At 42.2% G+C, this 25,638-nt stretch overlaps 1 protein-coding gene across 1 annotated transcript; it reads left to right on the top strand.

The window, feature by feature from the left end:
* Window positions 1-23,715: 23,715 nt before the first annotated feature.
* LOC101072215 (uncharacterized) lies at window positions 23,716-24,528 on the top strand (the record flags this gene model as incomplete). The annotated part of the gene is made up of 2 exons (XM_029832294.1): window positions 23,716-23,764; window positions 23,867-24,528. Coding segments are annotated over exons 1-2 (711 nt in total), but the record flags the coding sequence as incomplete, so codon positions are not given.
* Between the last annotated feature and the right edge of the window lie 1,110 nt (window positions 24,529-25,638).

Raw genomic sequence — 25,638 nt, forward strand, 5'->3', positions numbered from 1 at the left:
AGATGGAGAAAACTCTAGACTGTGAAATCATTGACAAAAAAAAGACGTCACTTATTTATCGTAGACAACAGAGACAACCAGCTTTGCTTCGCCATCAGTCTAGCTCACGTTATCTACCCGAAACTTACTGAAAGAGAATGCCTTGATATTGCGAGGAAGTTGCAGCATCAGGCTGGTTTAAATGATGAGACCCCCGTCACTTTCAGTGACATTGGTAAATTTGAAAATATTCTGGGGCGTAAAATTGTTGTGTTTTACAGAACATGCCACAGTAAACCCCTCTCACATTATGAGACAAAATTCTCTGATCGTTCCAATCAGTTGTTTCTCTTTTTACTACAAAATCACTATTATGGGATAAAAAATCTCAAAGCCTTCCTGGGGTCGTCAGTCTGTAATTATTGTTACAAGACTTTTAAGCACCCCTATACCCACTTTTGTAAAGGTTACTGCGCAGTGTGCAACGATCCTGCCTGCCCCACAGAAGGGTTCAACACAGTGGTTTGCTCTGACTGTAACAGAACGTGTCGCTCACCCTCTTGTTTCACCAGACACAAATTGGTCGGTTCAAGCAGAAAGTCCAGCCTCTGCGACCAAATCAAAAAATGCGCACGATGCGAACTATACTACAGTGTCAATTTGTCGTTAGACGATGCAAAGCATCGCTGTGCGGTGAAAAAATGTAAAATCTGTGGTGAAAAACTGCAGAGCGACTCTAAAGTCGATCATAGTTGTTACATTCCTACCCTCCAACCAGACATCTCACATCCTGATTTGGTTTTTTATGATTTTGAAACATTTGTGGGTCAAAATGGAGAGCATGTTCCTTTTTTAGTGCATACAAAAACATCCAAAGGTGAAGAGAAGGCGTTTTATGGTCTTGACTGTGCTAAAATGTTTATTTTGCATTTCAGGAAGCCACGATACAAACAGAACATCTTTATAGCCCATAATGCCAAGGGGTTTGACAGTTATCTGGTGTTAAAAGGTATGTTGGAACTGGATGTGACGCCACAACAGATTCTGATGAACGGGAGTAAAATCCTCAGTTTTGAGGAATCCCATTATGGTCTCAAATTCATAGATTCCCTGTCATTTCTCCCCATGCGTCTCAGCGCTATGCCCAAAGCCTTAGGATTCACTGACAAGACCAAGGGGTATTTCCCACACAAATTTAGCTCAGAAATTCACCTCAATTACGTGGGGCCCTATCCCGTTCCGTCCGACTACGACGTAGATCGCATGACGGTGCGCGAACGGGAAGAATTTGACCCGTGGTACAACGAGGTCAGCCGCGGTACCTTTGACTTCAAAAAGGAGGCCTCGCTGTACTGCAAAAATGATGTTGACATTCTCACCCAGGGCAGTCTTAAATTTAGAGATCAGTTCCTAGGTGAGACGGGGGTAGACCCTTTTGGTTCTATCGCCATAGCCGGAGCCTGTATGAAGGTGTTTCGCACCAATTATCTGACTCCTAACACTCTGGCTATCCCCTGCCCTCACAACTATTTGAATCAGAGCAAAAGATTCTCTAGCGCATCGGTTCAATGGTTAGAATGGTTGATGCACAAAGAAAAAATCTTTATACAGCATGCTCTAAACATGGGTGAAAAACAGATTGGTGCATTTTTCGTAGACGGATATGCTGAGATTGACGGTGTAAAACATGTCTGGGAATTTCATGGATGTTTTTACCACGGCTGTCCCAGTTGCTTTGATCCCACAGTACAGTGCGATATGAGAGGCGTCACCTTTGGTGAACTGCACTACAAAAGTGAGAAGAGGGTGAGTGAGCTACAGACCACACATGGGGTTCGTGTTGTAGTCATGAGAGAACACACGTGGAACCAGATGAAAACAACATGCACGGAGGTTAAAGAATTTCTCCGTTGCTTTAACGCTCCTGAGCCTCTCAACCCCCGAAAAGCACTTTTCGGAGGTAGAACGAGCGCTTTAAAACTGCGACACACGGCAGCGCCCGATGAAACCATCCACTATGTTGATGTCACCTCACTGTACCCGTTTGTCAACAGTACTTGCTCTTACCCCTTTGGTCACCCCGTGATCATCTACAAAGATTTCGAGGACCCACGCAGCTACTACGGCTTCATCAGAGCCACTGTGTATCCTCCTCGAGGTCTTTTATTCCCCGTGTTACCGCACAAAAGTGAGGGAGGTAAATTACTCTTTACACTGTGTCGCACCTGTGCCGAAACTAACAATGAGGGTGGCCCCTGCGAACACGACGATGAGGGCAGAGCTCTGACGGGGGTCTGGGTCACCGTTGAATTCATCAAAGCTCTGGATGTGGGGTACAGGGTGGGTAAAATTACAGAAGTCTGGCACTTTGACAAGAGCGACACTGTGTTTACCGACTACATACACACCTTTTTGAAAGGAAAGCAGGAAGCCTCGGGTTACCCCGCTGAGGCGACGGACCGAGAGAGCAGGGAAAAATACATCAGGGACTATCAGGAGCATCAGGGCATTCTTTTAGATGCTGGCAAAATCGAGACCAATCCTGTGAAAAGACAGGTTGCTAAATTGTGTCTCAACAGTTTGTGGGGAAAGTTTGCACAGAGAGATAATTTGTTTAAAACCACCATTGTCTCAGATCCTAAAGAATTCTTTAGTTACATGTTTTCAGGTAAATACAAAGTCGAATACTTTTCCGTTCTCCACAGCAACAGAGCTCTCATCAGGTGGAAATACACCGACAGGTACGTTCAACCCCCAGGTAAACAGAGTAATGTTTTTATTGCAGCATTCACCACAGCACACGCACGACTGAAGCTGTACAGTTATCTGGAAAAACTACAAGACAGAGTGTTTTACATCGACACAGATAGTTTAATCTATCTGGTCAAAGAGGGTGAGAAACCTCTAGAGCTGGGTAACTATTTAGGTGACCTGACGGATGAACTGGATGGTGACAGCATTCAAGAGTTTGCAGCGGTGGGTCCCAAGAGTTACGCGTACCAAACACGTAATAAAAAGAAAGTCGTCATGCGTGTGAAAGGTATCACTCAGACCCGGGAATTTTGTGAGCGTGTGAGCTTTGACAGTGTCAGAGAGCTGGTGGAGGGTTACCTGAGTAATAAACAAGAGGGAAACACGATCGAGATCCGTCAACACAGCATCAGACGTGATAAAAAGGGTTTCGCATTGAGAAATGTGTCATTTGATAAAAAATTTAGGGTGGTGTATGACAAAAGACGACTCTTTGCTGACGGAACAACTCTGCCTTTCGGGTATTAGAAATGCAGGAAATTGAATTTGATCCTAGGTTTATCTTTCCTTTTTCTTGTTTAATCGCGGGTCCGAGCGGGTGTGGAAAGACCTATTTTGTAAAAAATGTATTGGAAAACTGTGACCGTGTAATAAATGTTGTACCTGACAATATCGTGTGGATTTATACCTCTTTTCAACCTATGTACGCTGAACTGCAAAAGATGATTAAAAACATTAAATTTGTCAAAGGTCTGCCTGATTCTTTTGAAGATGAAACACTGTTTCCTCCTGATCAAAAGCATTTGATTATTTTGGACGATGTTATTTTTCAAGCCTCTGACCATCCTGAAGTGGTAAAGATTTTTACACAGTATCGCCACCACAGAAACATGAGTGTTATGATGTTGACTCAAAACGTGTTTCACCAGGGTAAACACAGTCGCACCATCAGTTTGAACAGCAATTATTTGGTCATGTTTAAAAACCCACGGGATAAACTACAAATGAATATATTGGCTCATCAGATTTTTCCATCACAAAAGACATTTTTCTTGGAGAGTTTTGAAGACGCCACAAAAGACCCTCACGGGTATTTAATAGTGGATCTCACCCCCGTCTGCCCAGATCCGTACAGACTGAGGACGGGTGTGCTTCCTCACCAGCAAGCGGCCGTTTACATCCCCAGAGCGTCGACGTAGATCATCATGTCAGCGCGTATAAAAAGAAACGCACCCCTGCTGAAGGCCCTGTACCGTGCCACACCCAAGAAACGTAGAGACATTCTTATTCACAGCTCCCCGGATTTTATCCAGACACTGTGTGAGATTTCTTTAAATCTTCTAAAAGGAAACCTCCCCCTGACTCCTTCTCAATTTAAAAAACTGAAGAGACAGAAAAAAATTATCAAACTGTTGGCTGATAAAAGAACCAGTTTAAAGAGGAAGCAACAGGTTCTAAAGAAGCAGACGGGCGGATTTCTTTTACCTCTCCTCTCAGCGGTGGTACCTTTGATCGGGAACCTCGTCGGAGGATTGATACGAAAATGACTTTGAAAAAGGCCCAAAAAATGTTTCTCGTCACCCCTCATCAACTCAACCGCCTGACGCGGCCCTCCCAGTCCATCAGAGATGTCGCGGAGGACGATTTGGATGCTAGGATGAGAGCCATCTTAAACGAGCAGGGGCTGAGCGCTCATGAAAAAATTAAAAAATATAACGCGTTACTGCAAAGATATCTGACCTTTGTGAAGCAGGATCAGACAGAGAATCTGACAGAGAATCTGACAAAGACGGAGGCAGAGGCAGATTCTGGGACGGACGTACGGACGTCCGATAGCATCATCGACGACGTGTTGCAGAGCCTCCCACCGCGAGATCGCAAGAATGCCGAATACGTCTTAAAGAAATTATCCGACCGTCACGATGTTTGGAATACAAAAGGGGAATTTGTGTACCGGGGCAACGTTGTAAAAGGGTCTCACATGATCGATCTATTCAAACGACTCTTGTTTCCTTTTAAAAAGAAAAAATCAGAGGGTTCTGAACCTCCCGGATGGACACATTTTTTAAATACTCTCTCAGAATTAAACATCCCTTTGTCTTCTATAAGTAACCCAAAAGCGCGTAATCAATACCGACTCCTCAAGATGGATGCGATCGGATCTCAAGACTCTGAAACACCTGCGGATCTACCGTCAAAAACTAGAAGACGAACAAATGACCCCCCGCGTTGGATTAACATTTCATCGTGAATAAATGTAATACACAAAGTTTTGTCTTTTACCAATAAAGCGTTTATTAAACATTTTTTCGAGCGTACAGTCATTCATTCAAAAACTTTAAAAATCTTTAAAACATTGCAAAAAACAACACCCCTGCTTGGAGGGACCATTGATTTTATTTCTAATACAGCGCTGATATTTCCTCACATAGTCGTACACCATGAAGTCATTCTTTATTACATCATCATTGTACAAAGACAGTACTTGATCAAAAGATAGCCCGCACGCGCGGTGACAGAGGTAATAGATGCAATGTTGTCCGCAGACCGTCGACATGTGGTGCTGCAACTGAACGTCGTGGTACTCAATGTTTTTAGAACGTTTTTCCAGAAACTGTAAGATGCTCGGGGGGTAGTGATCAAAGTCCGGCGGAAATCCATAAGAATCAAAAAAGGTGGCTATGCCACCATTTTCCAGCGTCAAAGCTAACCAGTGCTCCCCCGGCATGTGAGCCGGATGTGTGTTGACGATAAAGTAGGCCGGGGTTCTAAAAGAGGGATTCAGCATGGGCAGTTGATCGGACGCCCACACCCCGCAAAACACATCTCCCAGCAGGCTATGCAGAAGGTTCTCTAGTTGAACGTTGTCCATCTTTTAATAATAGTCCACCAGCACCTGCCTCTTGGCGTTGATCTCCAGAATAGAATCGTAACAGGCGTAGACGATAAGGGTCGCGGTGTGCTGCAGGGGTGTTCTAAATCTCAACTCCAGCCTGAGGTTTCCGTTTGAGACGGTAGACAGTGCGTCGTTGTCATCGCTCGGATTGAGATTAAACACAAACAGAGAGTAGCCGTCATTAAAGTCATCACGGCTGATACTCAGGGGTAAATCTTTGAGATGTCTCCCGGTAGCCAGGAACATGTTGTAGAATTCTCTGACGGACACCCCGTTGTTAAAATCGGGTTGGAAAGCTTTAGCCGGAACTTGCCGGCCGTCCTGACAGAGAGCCAGGTATTCGATGTCATAGTGTCTGAAATTAAAAGGCGACAGGTCTCGTCTTCCTGTGAAAGCTTCGTGGTGTACCATACCCAGAACCACGTACTTTGGTATGCTACCCAGAAACAGATTCTCCTGGTTGCAAACCCTAGAGTTTGCCGGAATAGAGTAAGTTTTCACATTAACGCGTGAAAGGGGGTAGAGAGCGTTGCCCTTCATTAAGGCGGCGGCGTGACCTAACCTGACTGCAGGGGACACGGCTACTTTTTTAACAAATAGGGAAGCCCCCAGTACTTTTAGGCTAAAAGTAGAGTCACGCGCCCCCATGAGGCAGAAAGCATCGTTGGCTCGCATCAGTTTAATTCTCAAATCGACAGAGTTGAGCAATAGTCTCTCGCAGAAAAAGATGTCCCCGTGGAGAGGACCGAGCAGGTGTACTTCTCTGGAACGGGCTGTGGACGCGGCTCTCCTCGTTAACCCTTTATTTGGACCGTTCACGAGCACGATAGAGTCCACTGACCCGGCGGTATCTTTGTAAAAAAGACCCCCGGTAAACTGACTGGAGAGTGTGTCCGGTGAAAAGTTGAGCAGGGTCTCAATCATGCAGCGATAGGGGTGGGTAGCGCTCGACTGAGAGATGAGTCGATCCCCCAGGGTCACGTCGCATTGACTGAAAATTGTATTTAGAGGATAATTGATAAGACCCACCGCTGCGTCATTAGCTAGGTTCGATCCGTTAGCGTTGGTGATTTTTACACGGAGATGCAACAGAGTGTCGTTCAGATCCAGATACCGGTCCCCGTCTCCGGGGATGAAAAACTCAATGGGTCCCCCGTCGGTGATGGCTGACAGGGGAGAAATTTCCGTGTAGGTTTTTTCATCGATAGACAGCTGCGTCATAGGTGCTGAAAATAAATCCAATTCGGCCAGAGTACACTCTGGAGATTTCTGATGTACTAGAGCCATTTTCTTTTTTCTCAAAGAAAAGATATTCTTAAAAAATATCAGAGCTCCGGACGGACTTCTTCTTCACACGACGGCCTTTTGCAACTGATTTCTTCCTTTTACCGAACGGCTGTTTATTAAAGCTCGAGGGGATGCGTTCTCCGGGGGGTCGTCTTCTCTTCCTACGCGACAACACCATAATGCCCCCGGATCCTTCTTGCTTCATCTCTTGATCATCTTCTTGATCACCGGCGAACCGTTCCATCACGTGTTTGACGGCGTTGGAGGCGATGTTACTCGCAGCGGCTTTAAGATGAGGTTTAGCTATTTCGAAACCTTTCTTGGCCAAAGGGCTGACGAAACGAAATAATTTAGAAAACAAAGATCCTATCCCCCGACCGTACATGACCGGTGCACCGTAAAACCCCGGCAAATTCCCCCCTACTTGACTCTCATAATATTGTACAAATCGGTGAGGATCTTCTCTCAAACCTACCCGAGCCATTTTCTTTTTCTCTATTTTTCTCTTAGCCTTGAACACTTTGTGTGTGGATAGCTGATCAGCCTCCTGAAAATGAATGATGAGGACGCGGGCGATTGGAATATATATAACCCTGGGGTTCAAGTTCTAGGTCTAAAGTGGAGAGTCGCGATAGTCTTGCCGTATGAAAATTTTACCGGTTTGTTTTGATCCGTTTTTATCTCCACCTGAATGTTTTCAATGTGGTTTTTGGACACCGGTAAATAGTAAGCAGGATTGAAATACTGTGTGACGATTTCACCGAACGTTCCTTTTACATCAATCGTTCTCAAAAGTGGCGCATAAACGTCGCCGACCATCTGCGGTGCAACTACGTCGCTGTAACAATACATGTGATAAAACCCCGCTCGTAAATCGCAGGGATAGTACGCATACCTTTGGTCAAACGTAAACCATTCCCCTGATTTCATACCCATCAAATATGCCAGGGGTCCTTCGAAGAGTACGTGGGTTTTACCTCCCGATTGGAAATCAAATCTTTTCAGAAGACTGTCATAGACGAGGTAAATATCAGACTTTATTCTTCTAAATTGTCCGTCCATCTCGAATCTAAAGGCTGAGAAGCCGTTGAAATATGATTGTTTCATCTCTTGACGATGCACCTTGCTCTCCGTGGCCGGTTCTTGAGGGTTTTCCCTCCAGTAAAAGTAGGCATCCTCCTGAGAAAGGTGATAAAAGGTGTGCGGGTATGAAATCTGCGTTAAAGCTACTTCCCAGCTTCCCTCTAAATCGATATGTTGAGGCAAATCCACGCGGTAACTGGAACTCGTGTTTTCTTTAAAAACATCGACGCTGGCGTTGGAGGGTAGGGTAATAAAAAAACCCTCGTCCTTCGGACCGTACATGATGAAATGATATCCGTTGCGATCGCGAGTTGATTTTTATACGTTCTTTAAATCTGCGGCTTTGATCCAGCTGTTGAATTTCTCCGGCCAGTTTTTCCAACTTACAAAGACTTGCTTTTCACCCCTGACGACGCGATGCTTCAGAATCTTTTCTACGTGGAAAAGTCTGTCTTCCCCCATCGTTACCTTTTGTAGCTCTGGCTCATAAAATGACCCTTGGATGGGTTCTCCATCGTAATCTTTTAACTTGTACACTGGAGGGTCGCGAGGGATGCGTTCAGATACCGTAAACACCTCGTTCGTAAAACTCTGTTCATATTTTTTATCAAACACTCCTCTCAGTTTTGAAATTCTAACTAGGTCCCCCTTCTTGAAATTCATCTTGGTTTCAACCTTCCGTCGGTTTTCAGATTTACCGTACAAGTTTTGAAACACTTTAAAAGTGTTCTCCGAGGTTACCTCAGCGGGTTTCATCTTGATACTGCTGTGATAACTGTGATTATAGCTTTTCACCAAGTCTTGTAAGACGTCGGTGTATCGCAGAGTGTTGTTTGCTGTAAAATATCTCCACATTCTACCTTTTAATGTACGATTAAATCTTTCAATCACAGAGGCCTTAAGGTGGCTGGCGGTGGAAAAATGAACGATATTGTGTTTTCTCATCAAAGCTTCAAAACTCTTGTTAAAAAATTCTTTCCCCGCATCAGTTTGTATTTTTTCAGGCGTCTGACTTGACTCAAAAATGGATTCAAACGCCTTTACCACCTCAGCCGCTGATTTTCTCTTCAGAGCCCTGACGTAAGCTTTTTTGGAAAATATGTCTATGACCGTTAATAAATAATTATATCCGTCATTATGCTCCGACAGGGCTTGCATATCGCACAGGTCCGCTTGAAATTGGTTTAAAGGGCGGGGGGCGAAAACCCTGTTTCTTGGAAAATGTATCCTGGCCGGTTTGTGTAGAGTGTAAGCGTCCTGTCCCTGTAGAAATGTTTTAACATTTTCTCGAGGAACCGTCTTTCCCATTTCTTCTTGCACCCCCTTATGGAGCCGCTCTACACCACCGAGGCTACCGGGATGCGCGGGATCATAGTACACTTTTTCCATGAAGCGTGTCTCAGACATGTTGAAAACAGAATGAGAAGGGATGCTCGTTTGAGAGGTATTTATTTTTTTATTAGCTGTTAAGAAATCTTTAGCATACACATTTTGTGAGTAACATGAGTAAATACATTTTGTGAGTAACATGAGCAAATACATTTGTAACATTTGTAATGTGAAAGTACAGATAGTCAAAAACTAGTCTAAGACCAATGCGTTATCATCAATAGAGTTTGAGTTAAGACTTTATGATCTAGACTGAGGCAGATATCATCGTGAAATTTTCCAAGTTCTTCCAAGATGCTTACAGAATGGTTGTTTTGCACAAGTCTGCTGGTCACATCAATGAGCAAAGCATAAAAGGCTATCATATGACATGGTTTTACAACATCGTTGGACAGTTCTTTAAAAATTACTTTAAAACAATCCGACAATCCAGATTTGCTCATAAGCATCGTGTCATTTACCATCTCTTCCCAAAGTGCGGGTCCTGCACACGTTCTGGTTTTTTCCAGCAAGATGTTTTTGTTTGAAGCCGTTTTGTTCTCAATAGCCTGGTACAAGATGTTTATTATCTGACCCTTGATCAATTGGATCTTGACACCTTCTACATCGTTTACAACTTTTCCCCAGAAGCTCCCCATTTTATATCTGAAAATGGTGTTTTCAGATATAAGTGTTTTCAGTCCAGTACTGAGTCACCGTGTCCAGATGTTCCTGTTTAATCTCGCTGTCGTTGTCGGCGATACTCTCGTACATTTGTTGGATGGGAGTGTAGATTAATTCGCTGGATTTCAGCTCGAGCAAAAGGCTCTCTGCGGCGATCTTGACTTTCACGTAGTCAGCGTTGACACCGCACGCTTTCAGGAAATTTTGAATAGCAGGAATGAACTTGGGTGTGTAGAGTCTTTTCATCAACATGTAAAAGTTGTTGCGGTAGAAACCCGGTTCGATCACATCCAAACACTGGTGTTGGCGCTGGCTGGGGTGGTCGATCCGACATCCGTTGCAAACCTCACCCTTGTACAGGTCCAGGACGACGCTAAGTAGATGAAGAATGCCTTTTTTTACCAGACCAAAGAATTCAGATGTCCAGCCGTCAAGCTGGTCAGCACCGTTACATACAGCCCCGGGGAGATCCGATGCGTCGTCGGGCAAAGGCGGATCAGGGGTTGTTGAGCGTGAAGGACTCTCCACACCGCTCACAGAGATTGGAGAACCTGGACATGAAGAAGCCGGAGATGGCGCAGGATCTCTGCCTTGGAGAAGAGACTCGGACAGCTCTGGAAGTGATACCGAGTCTCTGACGGGTGGTGTCAGTGAGGGTGAGTGAGGACTGGACACCCCAGGATCCGATGCCGAGCGTCCGAGGGGTGGGGTTGGTGGAGGGCTTAGCCAAGGAGTGAGAGACTCGTTAGAATCCGTGGGATCCAAGCGTTGGATGAGTGAGTCAAAATCCAGCCTGCGAGGCCGAAGCCGACGTTGACGGCATTCCGCTTGTGTCTCATCCTCATCCCACAGATAGGAATTGCTCGGATTGTCAGATCCGCTCTTGACGCTTCTGTTGGTAGACATGCTCTCCTTAGTGTTTCACTCTGGTAGTGGGTAACGTATGGTTCAGACGAACGTCTTTTATACATTTGAGATATGGGTGTGGGCTTACACGAGGGAGGACTCTTTTTTTCGTCACCACAGTGTTGTTCCAAAGACGACAATGGTGAAAAAATTTTGTGATTTTATCATCCATTTCATGCATCTTTTCGATCCATGCTGCAAGAGGTAGAGTCAACACGTTGCTGAAAACCCCACAGTCTGAGTTAAAAAGATCCAAGACAAAATACTGTCTCGGTTTCCCTGACATCTCTTCCATCTGCATCTTGTAGCTAGCACGATAGAACCATCTTCCCGTACCCGAGGTTTTCGTCAACCAAATGCTCACAAATGTTTGTTCTGTGGAAGGTTTCTGTTCTGTGTTGTTTCTTTCTTCACAGCCTTCTTCAGTCACACACACCATTCCCGGTTTGATCAGTTTCAACACACCCCAGTCATTGGAAGACATCGTAGCCGACAACATAGCCCCCTCACTGGAAGATTCTTCCCGCTGATAGAGAATCAACTCCCCCGTCTTGTAACGGAACACATACCCAAAACTCCCTGTTTGACTATAAGACTCCAAAGACCATTCTTGCTGCAAAGACTCAGAAGGTGACGCCTGAGAACGCTGTACAAACACCGTGGATTTTTCAACTACTTTTTCACACAATTCTCTTATAACGGTCACAGCCGTCTCACCAATCACGGATGTAGAACTACTCATGTTGCCGACAGATGGATATGTCAGGACTATGGCAAAACTGATTTGTAACTGTTTTGTAACTCCCGCCCTTCCTTATTGAAAACAGGGGGGCAAGGGAGAATGGCGGGAGGCGGGAGGCGGGAGGGAGAAAGGGAGGTGGAGGGGGGGGGGGGGAACAGGTGTGGGCGGGTTCAGGGAAAGGTCAACCTGTCACTTTGACAAGAAGTGGTCCATTTCTTCTCTTACCATATTTTCACTGTAATAAAAAGCGCAGTCTCAGTTGCGGGTACTATATCTGTTTTTAGAACATACATAAGGCGCAACGTATTATTAGGCGCATGCTAAAACATACAGTAAAAAATGACAACAGAAGTAAAACGGTGAGTTTCTTCACATTTATTGAACAAAATATTAATTCTTCTGCCACAAAACCATCAAAGTTTTCATCTTCTGTATCTGAATTAAACAGCTGCACTATTTCAATGTCCAACATCCCGAATTCCTCTTCTTCATCATCTGAATCAGACTCACCGACCGGTTCCACTTCAGCGTTGATTTTGTGAAAGCTCTTCCAATGCATGAAGACGGTATCATAGCCCATGCATCTACAATCCACCCATATATGGTGGCATAACTTGCCCGCCGCTGCCTCATAGTCTTTGTGAAGGAGTGTTCGCCTTCCTTCATCCAGCACTCTGTCCGTTTCCGTGGCAGCGGAGAACCACGTGAACGACGACTTCTCGTGCCCCGTTGTGCGTATCGCCACCGTGCTGGTCCCCTTTTCTCCACTTTGTGGGTCAAAGGGATGTCAAAAGTCAAAGGGATCTCATCCATGTTGGTGATGTGGCTGGGCGCGGTTATCTTGTCGCGGCAGTTGGTGCGGAAGATGGCCGCCCTCTCTTGGTAATCCACGGGCAGCTGCTGCGCAAAAGTTCTCCTCGCGCGTATGGAGTGATGCCGCCTCCTCATAAAGCGAAAATATTAAGATTGCTCGATTGCCATTTTCATTAAATATTTTCATATTTAATGTCCTGCAGTTTAAAGTAAGCCTCTTTCATACGCGTCTCGCTTGACCGGCATCATTTTAGGGGATCCTTACGCGTAGGTGTGCCGCTAATTGATTGGCGGAGCGTTTACCGTAGTGCACCCACCAAAGGCGAACTGCAGATTTTGGAACTCAGTCCACACACAAGGCGCACCATATTATAAGGCGCACCGTCAATTTTTGAGAAAATCTCAGTGTTTTAGGTGCGCCTTATAGTCATGAAAGGAGGACAGAAAAGCCACTTCTCTTTGTAGTTGTATATCGGCCCCCTGCTGGGCCACATTCAGAGTTCCTGTCTGAGTTCTCTGATTTTTTATCTGACTTGGTCCTTAGAACGGACAAAGTCATTATCATTGGAGACTTTAATATCCATATGGACGTTATAAATGACAGCTTTGGCTTCATTTCATTACTTGAGTCAGTTGGTTTCCTCCAGCAGATAAACCAACCAACTCATAGCTTTAACCACACCCTAGATTTAGTCCTGACTTATGGTGTTGAGGTAGAACATGTGTCAGTGTTCCCTCAGAACCCAGTCCTGTCAGACCATTCTTTGATCATTTTTAGATTTATGATTAAAGATTCTTCTATGTTCAGAACACAGTCTTACTATAGCAGATGTCTTTCAGATAATGCTGTAGCTAAGTTTAAGGAAGTGATCCCTGTGCTGATCCCAGGACCACCGTGTGTTTCCCCAGGGATCAGTCATTATAATCCTAGCCCTGCTGAGGTTGACTCTATTGCTGAAGGTGCAGCAACCTCACTGAGAATCATGCTTGATTCTGTTGCCCCCCTGAAAAAGAAAATAGTAAATCAGAGGAGGTGTGCCCCCTGGTATAATTCACATATCAGGACCCTCAAGCAGAAAGTGCGAAGACTAGAAAGGAAGTGGCATTCTTGTAAAATAGACAGCTATCATGTACCCTGGAAAGACTGTCTATTAGTTTACAAAAAGGCCCTCCGTAAGGCTAGAACAGCTTATTTTTCTTCTTTGATTGAGGAAAATAAGAGCAACCCCAGGTTTCTTTTCAGCACTGTGGCCAAATTAACTAAGAGTCACAGTGTTTTAGATCCACGTATCCCTTCTTCCCTTAGTGGTGAAGACTTCATGAGCTTCTTCACTGATAAAGTTCTAGCTATCAGAGAGAAAGCTAACCAGGCCATCCCAACAACTGGACCATCACCAGATGTGCCGACTGTGGGAACATACAGGGTCTCCAACGAGCCCTTAAGCTCCTTCAGCCCTATATATTTTTCTGAGGCGTCATCGCTAATTCAGAAATCCAAGACCACCACGTGTCTTTTAGATCCCATCCCAACACACCTGTTGAAGGATGTTCTACCATTGATAGGCAGTTCTATCCTGGACCAGATCAATGGTTCTTTAGTGTCAGGTTATGTACCCCGGTCCTACAAGGTGGCAGTGATTAAGCCGTTGCTTAAAAAACCATCACTGGATCCTGATGTCTTAGCAAATTATAGGCCAATATCCAACCTTCCTTTTATCTCTAAAGTTCTAGAGAAGGTGGTGGTGACTCAGTTACTGGAGCACCTGCAGAGGAACAGCCTGTTTGAGATGTTTCAGTCAGGCTTTAGAGCTCACCACAGCACAGAAACAGCACTTCTTAAAGTCAATAATGATCTTCTCATAGCTTCCGAACATGGACTGGTCTCTATGCTGGTTCTGCTGGACCTCAGTGCTTCTTTTGATACATTTGATCACAGCATCCTGTTACAGAGACTGGAACATGTGATTGGGATTAAAGGGACAGCACTAGACTGGTTTAGATCATACTTATCTGATAGATACCAGTTTGCTTATGTCCATGGTGTTCCCTCCTCATACAGTAGGGTTAGCCATGGAGTTCCTCAAGGTTCTGTACTCGGACCAATCCTCTTCACATTGTACATGCTTCCCTTAGGGAACATTATTCGGCAGCATGGGATAAATTTTCATTGTTATGCTGATGACACTCAGCTCTATTTATCCATGAAACCCGAGGAGACATAGAAGTTAGTGAAGCTCCAGACCTGTCTTAAAGACATAAAGTCCTTGATGTCTTCAAATTTCCTCCTCCTTAACCCAGGAAAAACTGAGGTCATGGTGTTTGGTCCTGAACCTCTCTGGGATAGATTAGATCACATGATCACTCTAGATGGTATCTCATTAACATCTAGTCTCTCTGTGAGGAATCTAGGAGTAACTTTTGATCAAAATCTCTCCTTCAACTCACACATTAAATTAGTCTCTAGAAGTGCCTTTTTTCACTTGAGGAACATCACAAAGATCAGGAAGCTGCTGACGCGGCATGATGCTGAAAAGTTAGTCCATGCATTTGTTACTTCCAGGCTGGACTACTGTAACTCTTTATTATCAGGGTGTCTAAACAACTCTTTAAGAAGCCTCCAGTTGATCCAAAATGCTGCAGCCAGAGTTCTGACAGGTATTGACAAAAGAGATCACGTCGCTTCATTGGCTGCCCGTTAAATTTAGAATAATTTTTAAAACCCTTCCTACAAGGTCCTCAGAGGCCTAGCTCCATCCTACCTGGAGGCGCTAGTGATACCTTATCAGCCCAATAGACCACTCCGCTCTCAGAATGCTGGTCTACTTGTGGTTCCCAGAGTTTCTAGGAGTAGAATGGGGGGCCGAGCATTTAGCTACCAGGCCCCCCTGCTATGGAACCAGCTCCCTGTCCAGGTACGGGAGGCTGACTCCATCGCTACTTTTAAGATCAGACTCAAAACCTACCTCTTTGAAAAAGCTTATTGTTACTAATTCTGTAGTTCCAGTTACTATCATAGACAGACAAATTATCATACTTAGGGGGTCTTCTAATCGTTAGGTCACATCTTAGCTATGTTGTTATAGGCCAAGGCTGCCGGGGTCCGGAAACATGATCACCTGACAGGCCTCTGTCACTCCACTGGGTCATGGTTTCCTCTCCTCTCCTTTCATCTCCTCATCAAGCAGACTAGTTATGCTGATTTTTGTGTAGTTTTTCTGCTTCCCCCCTATTTATTTACAGGTATCGCCGCCCTCGGAGCTGCATAATGACCTCCGGCCCCGCTGAAGTGATTGTATATCATATTTTTTGTGTGTGTTTCTGTGCTCTGTGCCTCTCCTCTCCTCTCCTCTCCTCTCCTCTCCTCTCCTCTCCTCTCCTCTCCTCTCCTTCTCCTTCTCCTTCTCCTTTTCCTCTCCCTCTCCTCTCCCTTCCTCTCCTCTTTCCCCTCCTCCTCCTCCTCCTTCTCCTTCTCCTCTCCTCTACCTCCCCTTAACTCTACTTCTCCTCTCCTCTACCCCTCTCCTCTCCTCTCCTCTCCTACCTATCCTATCCTCTACCTGTCCTCCCCCTTCTCCTCTCTCTTTACCCAGATGGCCATCAGCAGGAGGGTCCCCCTACATGAGCCTGGTCCTGCTCAAGGTTTCTTCCTGTTAAAGGGGAGTTTTTCTTTGCCACTGTCTGGGGTCAGGCCCTGGGATTCTGGAAAGCGCCTTGAAACAATTTTGATTGTAAAAGACGCTATATAAATAAAGATTGCTTTGATTTGATTTGATTTGATGAAAATACGGCACTTGTAGAACTCCACAGCCTCCACCTCAACTCTTTCTGTAAGAGCTGGTCATAGTTTTGGTCTAGACATCCCAAAGTCAGTGACTAGTTACTTTGTCTTTGAGGTGTTGAGGTGTATATGGTTCATGTGGCTCCAGGCATTCCATGAACAGGCTCCTATGCTCCGTCTGATTGTTGTTACTTCATCTCTTTGTTGTCCCTGATGCATGCCACAATGGCTGTGTCATCGACAAACTTCTAAATTTGGCACAGCTCAAAGTTGTAGTAAAAGTCTAATGTGTACAGGGTTAATAGTAGAGGGCCCAGCACTGTGCCCTGGGGTGCTCCTGTGCTGCTAATCAGAGTGTCTTTCAGCCTGGTATACCGTGGCCTGTCGGTGAGATACGGTAGCTGGAGAACCAGGAATCCAGGTCCACTACTATTATGCTGAGTTTGTCCCGTGCTGCGGTGTGAGGTGAGTTTCACTGGTCAGAAGACATTCAGCTCCCTGGGAGGATTCTTCTTAAGAATTGGGATGATGCATGTCTTCCACAATGTCTTTACACACTAACTATACCTGCATCCCCCCCATGCACACAACCTCACAAAACAACAAACATTTGTATACTTGCACATACTCTCCACATACTTGAACAATCATTGTCTGTACCTTCCATTGCACCACATGATCAATTTGCCATTTAAATCGAATTGATCCAGTGGCCATGTGTTTTAGTCTGTTCCGAGTAGACCCCCAGTTTACAACATTCAAAACAAGCAAAAGTTAGGCTTGATATTTAGCTGAAAATTAATTCAAACTGGCCACTCGGCCATGCTCAATTTATAATGTGTGTTCTGCTGTTGTAGTTTTATTTTGTAGAGAAATATTTTAAAACTTGTAACAATACGAAAATGTTTTAGAATGTGTGCGTCAGAATAACACTCAAAGTTTATAAGAAATGAATCAGAAGCCCAACGGCTTAACTTGCAAGACCACAGAAGTCTAACACTGAGAAATATCTTGTATCCATTGGCTACCTCATCAGTATAATCTATACAGCCACATCATCAGACTATGGCATAGAATGTTGCACAACATAAAACATTTTAAGGCACACCTCAAATATTGACATACAGGAATGTGATGTTATTGATTGATCTTTGTAAAAATATGTTTCATAGATTAAAGACTTTTTTTATTCATGTAGTGACACCAGTCTGAGTTTGGGGCGATGTTAATTTCACATGAAGTCAACCATAACTATACTATTGCAAACAGGTACCTCTATGATACCATCACGTCAGGACCAATGTAATCACTGTGGGTATACCATGCTGTTGATATAAGGTCACACACGAATCACATCGTAATTTAGTGTGAAAAAAGCTTGAAAGGTAAATGACATGTGGTTTTGAACAGGATGTAGAAGTGTCTGCAGAAGCAGGAATTCTAGGTACAAAAAAAAGGCACAGCATGGAGAAGGATGTATATATCAAGGCTTTCTTCATTAATTTGGAGTAAAAACACAACAGCCCTCCCCCCATGACACAAGCGATTATAAATGCCTAAAGGAACGTGGTCAAACAAGTGTTTCATGAAACTAACAGAGATGATGTTTCTACCAAGATCTCTTTGTTTAAACAAATTCTGGGAGAGAAGCCGAGGCTGATCTGTACGTACTGGATATCAAGTAAACTTTGGATATTTGTGAATGTGAGTGTGTTTGAAATAATTTTATTCAAAAGGTTTATACAAGTTGTTAAAGTGCTACATATTTTTATGCAGATTATTTTATATATATTGTAGAAATAATTTACATAATATCCAGTTTTTTTTAAAAATAAGACAGAATCCACTCATTTATTTTATTGTCCATAAAAAGGTTACCCCAGTTAGCTCTGTTCAGTTGGTTTCAAAATATATAGCGATTGATAGAAAAATTAACCTTATGTTTAAACAGATATGGCCTAAATATCCCCTGATTCTCTGTTATATGGAGCTTTTAGTTTCTAAAATGTGGAGGAAATGTAACATTTATAGCCCATTTTAAATTTTACATGGAGATGGAACCAAACAGTAGTGATGGGACGAGCGACACTGGTGCGTCAGCACTGTGCCGAGAGCTCAAGAGTGAAACCCCGTATCGGTGCGTGTATTGCTTTAAGAAAGAATCACGTGACCGATACAGGAAATGTATTATTTGGATGTGCTGCGTCAAAATGTGTTCATAAGGAAACAAACTGTATCGACATGTCGTGGGTTTGTTGGATGGAGTTTTGCAGTTGCGAAATTATGGATCGTTCTAAGAAGTTTTCCCCAGTGTGGAATAATTTTGATCTTGTGACTCCAAACAAGGGAAATCTTTTTCTCCTTTGAGCATTGTTTACTGTTAATTTTAACGGTGGCGCATTGCACTCACTTTATCAAGTGAATGACCTGTGATACATATGATAGTCAGTTAAAGAGCCTTACAGTTGCTTTATTCATTTTATCTCATAATAACGAGATCCTGATCTCGAAATCATGAGATAGGGTGTCTATTTTTTTAACAAGTGAATGCAATGCGCCACCTTAGTTTTTACTCTGTTCTGGTAAGAGGTTTGAATTGTTTTCAGATAAATTCAGTTTTTATTTTATTGTAGGTGTCTTACATCAATAAGAGCACTTCATCAATGCTGAGGCATTATAGAGCTCGGCATGGCAATGAAGAATTGGCAGATACTCGTGAGAGCACCAGAAAACATATCCACATCTGCATCAACTTGCACTTAAAACTCTCTGCTCACCATCGTCATCTGCACCGTGTGAAAGAGTATTTTCTAAGGCTGGGGAGCTGGTGTTTAAGAGGAGAAATCGCCTTGGAGCAAAGACACTCCAAAAACTTTTGTTCCTCAATAAAAATTCATAACTTTTTTGTCTTTTATTTCATATGATTTAACAGTTAACAAATGTGTGTACATAAGTAAAAAAAAATTGTAGCTCTGAATTGTAACTCAAATTTGCTATATTTTACATACCAACTCAGTTTAGCAAACAAGGAATTCCTTTACCTGCAATCATTTTATAACTACTGCAGGGTTCACTATCGGGTGACCAACACAGTATCAATACAGTGCCGACAGTTTGTATAGTGTGTCGATAAACTCCTTGAGGTATCATCGTCCCATCACTACCAAACAGGTCTTTGTGGGTGAATTACCTTCTATGTTCATGACTCCGGTATTCTGAGTTTCGACTGTTATGACTTTAACTTGGATTCAGGAATTTGAATTGATTAGTTCAAATATATATATGTGTATATATATATATATATATATACATATGTATGTGTGTGTGTATGTATATATATATATGTGTGTGTGTGTATATATATATGTGTGTATATACATATATATACACACACACACATATATATATACATACATATATACGTACATATATATACATATATATATATACATACACACACACACACAGGGTTTTTTGTTACGTATTTACTGGTTTGTTGAAAAATATGAGCATACAAACATGAAGACTGTCTCAAAAATGCTGTCACAAATGCATACAAATTATATTTAACTTAAATGTGTTATGGGAAGTCAAGGAGGCCTGGACTCTAGCAAAGTAACAACAGAAAATCAGAAACAGAAAATCTACGAACTAAAAATCACCATAAAAGGGAAAAACCGTCGAGAAAAAGTACAAACGAAAAAGCAGTGACGAGGCACTGGAACAAACTCACACGCTGGAAGTAAACACAGAAAACAGGAGGCAAAAAACTGGAGAGCACAGAGGGTGGGAGCTAGACGCTGTGGCGAAACCCGAGCCACAACAAAATGGTTCTCATCTCTCAAATAATAAAAGTCAACAAAGTCACAAAAATGAAAAAAGAAATGAGCATGGCAAGCCACTAGTTTTACCAGGTCTGGTTTTTGGCAAATGTGGCTACTAGCACACAAGTCTTTGTTCTTTACATTACATGTTTCAAAGCAGTGTGACATGTTCACAGTGACTGTAGAGAGGTGACTCCTCAGCGAAAAGGTGCAATTTATGATAAGTTTTATTTCTGAGTTGCAAATACCTGAACAAAAGCTTTGTGTGGAAATATTGTAGCCAAACTAGGAATTTGACAATGATAACTTGGATTTAGATTATGAACCTCAAAAACAATTATTTAATTGGCTTAAACTTAAAATAAAAGGCCATTCCACCTCAACTCATTGGTTTCAGAGCCTGGGTACTTGAGAAAAACTTATTCAACAGAACTGGTGGTTGGAGTAAATTGCTACCTGTACTTGTTCAAGCTCTACTGCCTGTTCTTCTTCACCATGGAACTGAAACCTTGACCTCTGTCTGCTGCTGTGTTCATCTACAGATGATAAACACTCTCAGTTCTCAGTTTACTTCCTGTGTGGTGCATCATCATTCAGCACCTTTCTGGTAGAGTATCTGGCTTTCTCGGTGTGCGTGATGAACAGTCACAGCTGCAATTATAAAGGTGTGATTAATTACACTTCTGGGCTTATTTTAGAGCGTAATTTTACATTTCTAACATTCCATTTTATTTTTCAAAATCGCATGTAAGACTCACCTCTGTCCAAACCAAATGTATTTTCTATTAGTCAGAATAAAGTCGTTCATTAAATATTCAAAATGCACTGAGTTCATTGTTGTCATTTACAGGATTGTCCAGATGCAGATGGTTCTGTTTTGTGGAAGAAGAAGATGAACAGAGAACATACCTGGACTGAATGTGTTTACTTCAGTGTAAAGCAGTAGAATAGAAAAATGACCATTTTCAACAATTTTAGATATCCTGTAGTTTCAGAAAACTCACAAAATAGAAAAAGGCTCTTCTGTGGTTGATTTATAGATATTTGATTCATTGTGTACATTCTACATTGTTCAGGATGATCAGGATCCTTGGTACAATAAAGGAGGAAATAACCAACAGACACTTGATTGTCTTGTCCTCCAAAAGTCAGTATCTGCCACAGGCTGTATCTCCAGGGCTTTATTTCCCCAGGTTTTTGATTGGTGCAACAACTGACTGGAGCTAAATGTCACTAAAACCAAAGAGATTGGTGGTGACTTTTCCAACAAGCACTTGCAGCTGTTGAATGTTTCTTATTTTACAAAAAAATATCCTTAAAGTTGAAAAAGACTGTAAATAATCCAGAATGCGCAGCTGTTAATTTAGTGTGGCATATAAATTTTAGAATTTGTCTATCTGAATAAGACACACAGGGTATGATGAGAACTTATGTAGACACCCTAGGTGTTAGCTTACACACCCCCACACATGTGACACTGTGCAGTAGAAACAAAACCACAACATCAGTTACTGCTCGACCTGTTTGCTGTCTGTTTTTGCATTTGCAATGATATTTCTTTTCTTTCTTTCTTCTTCTTCTTGGAATAAAACATTACATAATTATATGCAGTACACATCATGTAAAGAAATATCAAGTAATATACCATACCATTCATACGTTACCATACGTACAGCCATGTTTTAGACTATGATGCAAAACACTTAAAGTTTTGACATGTTTAAAAATAATCCTGTACTTATATATTTTGTCCTGCAGTCAATCTCCTTCTAAAATAAGATTCAAATAAAGTTGCAGCCCTTTATTGTCTAAAATGTCTAAATGTGTTTTTTGTAACACAGTCAGAATCTTTTTTTTAATTGTGCTGCAGCTATGACGGCAATACTTGTACATACTTGCATGGTGGGCTTGACTTTTCCCCTTCTGTCTTGGTGGTTTCAAACAGGAAGTCTTTGCTGTGTCTTAACACACAGCAGTCAAACTACATCGCTTCACTCTCTTGACCTTGGCATTCAAAGACAACTAGTGTAAAGAAAATGACATTGCTGTAATGTTAATGTGATCCCCATTGCAGTCACATCAACACATGTTCTTGACAATAGTGTTATTTCTGTTTGTATTAAGCACATTTATCCATCAAATTGTCTGTATGCAAACATTTTTAGATTAGATTATATTTTAGATTATAATGACACATTCACTTGAGTACATACTTTTTGTTTAATATATAGGTTAATAAGTGGACTAGTTCATGATTTTATAGGCTTAAAAAAACACAATATTCCAGTTCCTCTGATATACTCCGTGTTGATTCTATCCATGTGCAACAGAGAGTGCTTACATCTTCATCAGTTCCTCCTCCAGCTTCTCTTGCTGTCTTCTCCTCAGGGCCACTGTCTATGGGCCAGGGCCACCTATGCGGTGTTGCTCTGACTTTCCTGTTTTGAATTGTACCTATCTGGGCATTCATCCAGGGTGTCGTGGCATGATCAACTTTTGGCTCATCATTAGTTCTCCACTGGGGTCACCCAAGGATCGGTGTCGGGGCTGCTGCTCTTTGCCATATACGCAACATTGCTCAGGCAAATCATCCCATGGTCTCCCATGGTGTTTTATACCACTGCTTTCCACATGGCACCCAGTTCTGCGTCTCATTTTCCCCAGACTAACCCTCCGGCTCAGACTAGATCTCACCATGTCTCTCAGACATATCCGCATGGATGCAGGGCCACCACCTTCAACTTAACCATGGTGAAAATGAGCTCCTTCTTTCCTTGGCAAAACTATCCATTCATCAAAACATAGATCAGAAAATTGGCCCCTGCCTGTTATTGAGGCTGTTTGAAACCTTGGAGTCATGATTGTTGATCATCTGAGGTTTTGTGATCATGTAGCATCAGTCTCCCTGTCATCCCGTCACTTTGCCATATCCAACCTCAGAAAAGCCAGGCCATTAAACCTACAAATGCTGATACAAGTCATGGTGATCTCCCATATTTCCACCAATTCAGATAGTCCAACGAAAGCAGGCCCATGCCACCTCACTGCTGATAGAGGTCTACTGTACCTGCCCACATTAAGATCATGTCATTCATGCTGACCGATAGACTAATACCGGAATCTGCTCCCTCTTACGTGCACAATCTTGTTTGAGCCCATGCTACCCCTCTTTGCTGCATCATTTTCCAAAAGCTGTCTGTCATAATAATTAGTGAGCATTTACTGGATGCATTACTGCAACATGAAAAAAATAAAAAAGAATGATTGCTGGTTGGTTGGTTGGTTGGTTGGCTGGTTGTTGTTGATTGGTTAGAAATGATGCACATTATAACTCAACTCAAATTGAATTCTATTTATATATGAAGCAAAATCCTATTCTTAAGGTAATCCAAAGTTTTTTCTTGTGGGTTTTTTTAACCTTTATATCTTCCTTTAATTTCCCCAACATCAATTTTATCAAGCAAATCTGACATTACAAGTGATCGTGTTTCCTGTATCTCACACCCTCGAGTCATCTCCGGCTGCCCAATCAGATATGAGTGCAGCATTCATCAGTTTAAAAAGGACCAGTCTTCTCTTCACTCAGCCCAAAACCTGGAGCAAGATGACATCTGCAAAGTTGATTTTCTGGCTGATATGTTTGGAGAAATTTGGTGAGGATTTCTTTTTTGTTTGTATTTTGTTTATCTATGGCATCATTTGCAAAATTCTAGATTTAAACATTAAACGGTGTTCATTTCTAATTATATTTACAGCTACAATGGAATTTTCTCCATCTTTGAATTGGAAGACCAATTATATCTTGGTCAAACCTGGACAGAACCTGACTTTGCCGTGTCTTCACAGAGATGATGTTTCTACCAAGATCTCTTGGTTTAAAGAAACTCTGGGAGAGAAGCCGATTCTGATCTGTACGTACTGGATATTAAGGAAACATTGTAGCTGTGCTAATGACTTAAAATCCAATCAACGTTTCCAACTACATGCTGGTAACAAAGGAACTAATCTGACAATAACAGATTTGGAGTTATCAGACTCAGCGATGTATTACTGTGTAAATCAGTATTTAAATGCATTTGACTTTACAGAAGGTCATAATGTCATTGTAGAGGGTTCAGAGTTGACCATAGATCAGTCAGCATCACATTCTATCCAAGCAGAAGGTTCTGTGACGCTGAATTGTACAGTCCATACTGGGTGGACTTGTGATGGGGATCACACTGTTTACTGGTTCAGAAACTCTGGACCATCTCAACTGGGACTCATGTACAGCCATACAGGCAGGAATAAGCAGTGTGAGAACAAAAACAACACCTGTTTCTACAGCTTCTCCATGAAGAACCTGAACACTTCTCAGACTGGGACCTACTATTGTGCTGTTGCAGCATGTGGACACATTCTGTTTGGAAATGGAACCAAGCTGGTGTGTGGGGGTGAGTGCTCTAATTTTGTGCAGATTATTTTCTGTATATTGTAGAAAAAAATTACATATTATCTAGTTTTAAAAATATTAAGCCAGCATCCAGTAATTTATTTAATTGTCTATAAAAAGGTTATCCTAATTAGCTCTGTTCAGTTGGTTTATATATAGTGTTTTATCAAAAAATTTACCAGTTCAAACAGATATGGCCTAAATATCCCCCAATTCTCTGTTTACACAGAGCTTTCAGTATCTAAAATGAGGAGAAATGAGGAGAAACATAATATTTGTGGTCAAAGTATCACTTTAACTCATTCCTTGTTATGTCAGTGTAGGTTCTGCTTCTACAGTATATTGTTACTTTATAAAATAATTTGTGACTGGTGATGTCTTTTGTCTTCCTGAATTACACAGTAATGACATCATAACTAGCTTAATATAAAGTGAGAGGACAAATTTGTTGAAATACTTAAATGATTGTCTGAAACGGCATCGCGGATATCACAATTTCTGATGCATCTCGTTACAGATGAAGGAAACCATCTTGTTTTGGTGTATTTCCTCAGTGCGGCCTGGATATTTACCATCATTGTGGTTGTTTTATTATCCATTTCAGTTTTTATGACAAAGAGGAAAAACAGTCATCACTCTCTGGGTAACTGATGTAATATATTTTGAAGATTCCTAAAGGTAAACTGGGAAAATTACTTTAAAAAAAATCTCTTCCTGTGTTTTAAAACAGACTCTCAATCAAGAGTCCAAGCTTCATCCAGAGCCAATGCAGAGGTGGAGACAATTTTGATTTTTTTTCAAAAAAAATGTTTATATGTATAAATAATCCTTATTTACAAACACTAACTTACCCTTTATAACATATCTCCAGGGCTACCAAGAGGAAAACAACCTCCTTTATTCAGCTTTGAGGAACAACCAGCCCAACAGATCAATGCAGAACAGACAGAATGAATGTGTGTACTCTGCTGTGAGGCTGTAGATGTCTTGTTGTCATTGCAGGTTAACACGGGACCTAATTAAGTATTTTGTATTTACTCATACCGGTTTCTACATTTTCAATTGTATCATTTATCAATCTCGATGAGGCAAAGT

The sequence above is a fragment of the Takifugu rubripes genome, unplaced genomic scaffold (assembly GCF_901000725.2).
Source record: "Takifugu rubripes unplaced genomic scaffold, fTakRub1.2, whole genome shotgun sequence".
In the NCBI taxonomy this organism is placed as follows: domain Eukaryota; kingdom Metazoa; phylum Chordata; class Actinopteri; order Tetraodontiformes; family Tetraodontidae; genus Takifugu; species Takifugu rubripes.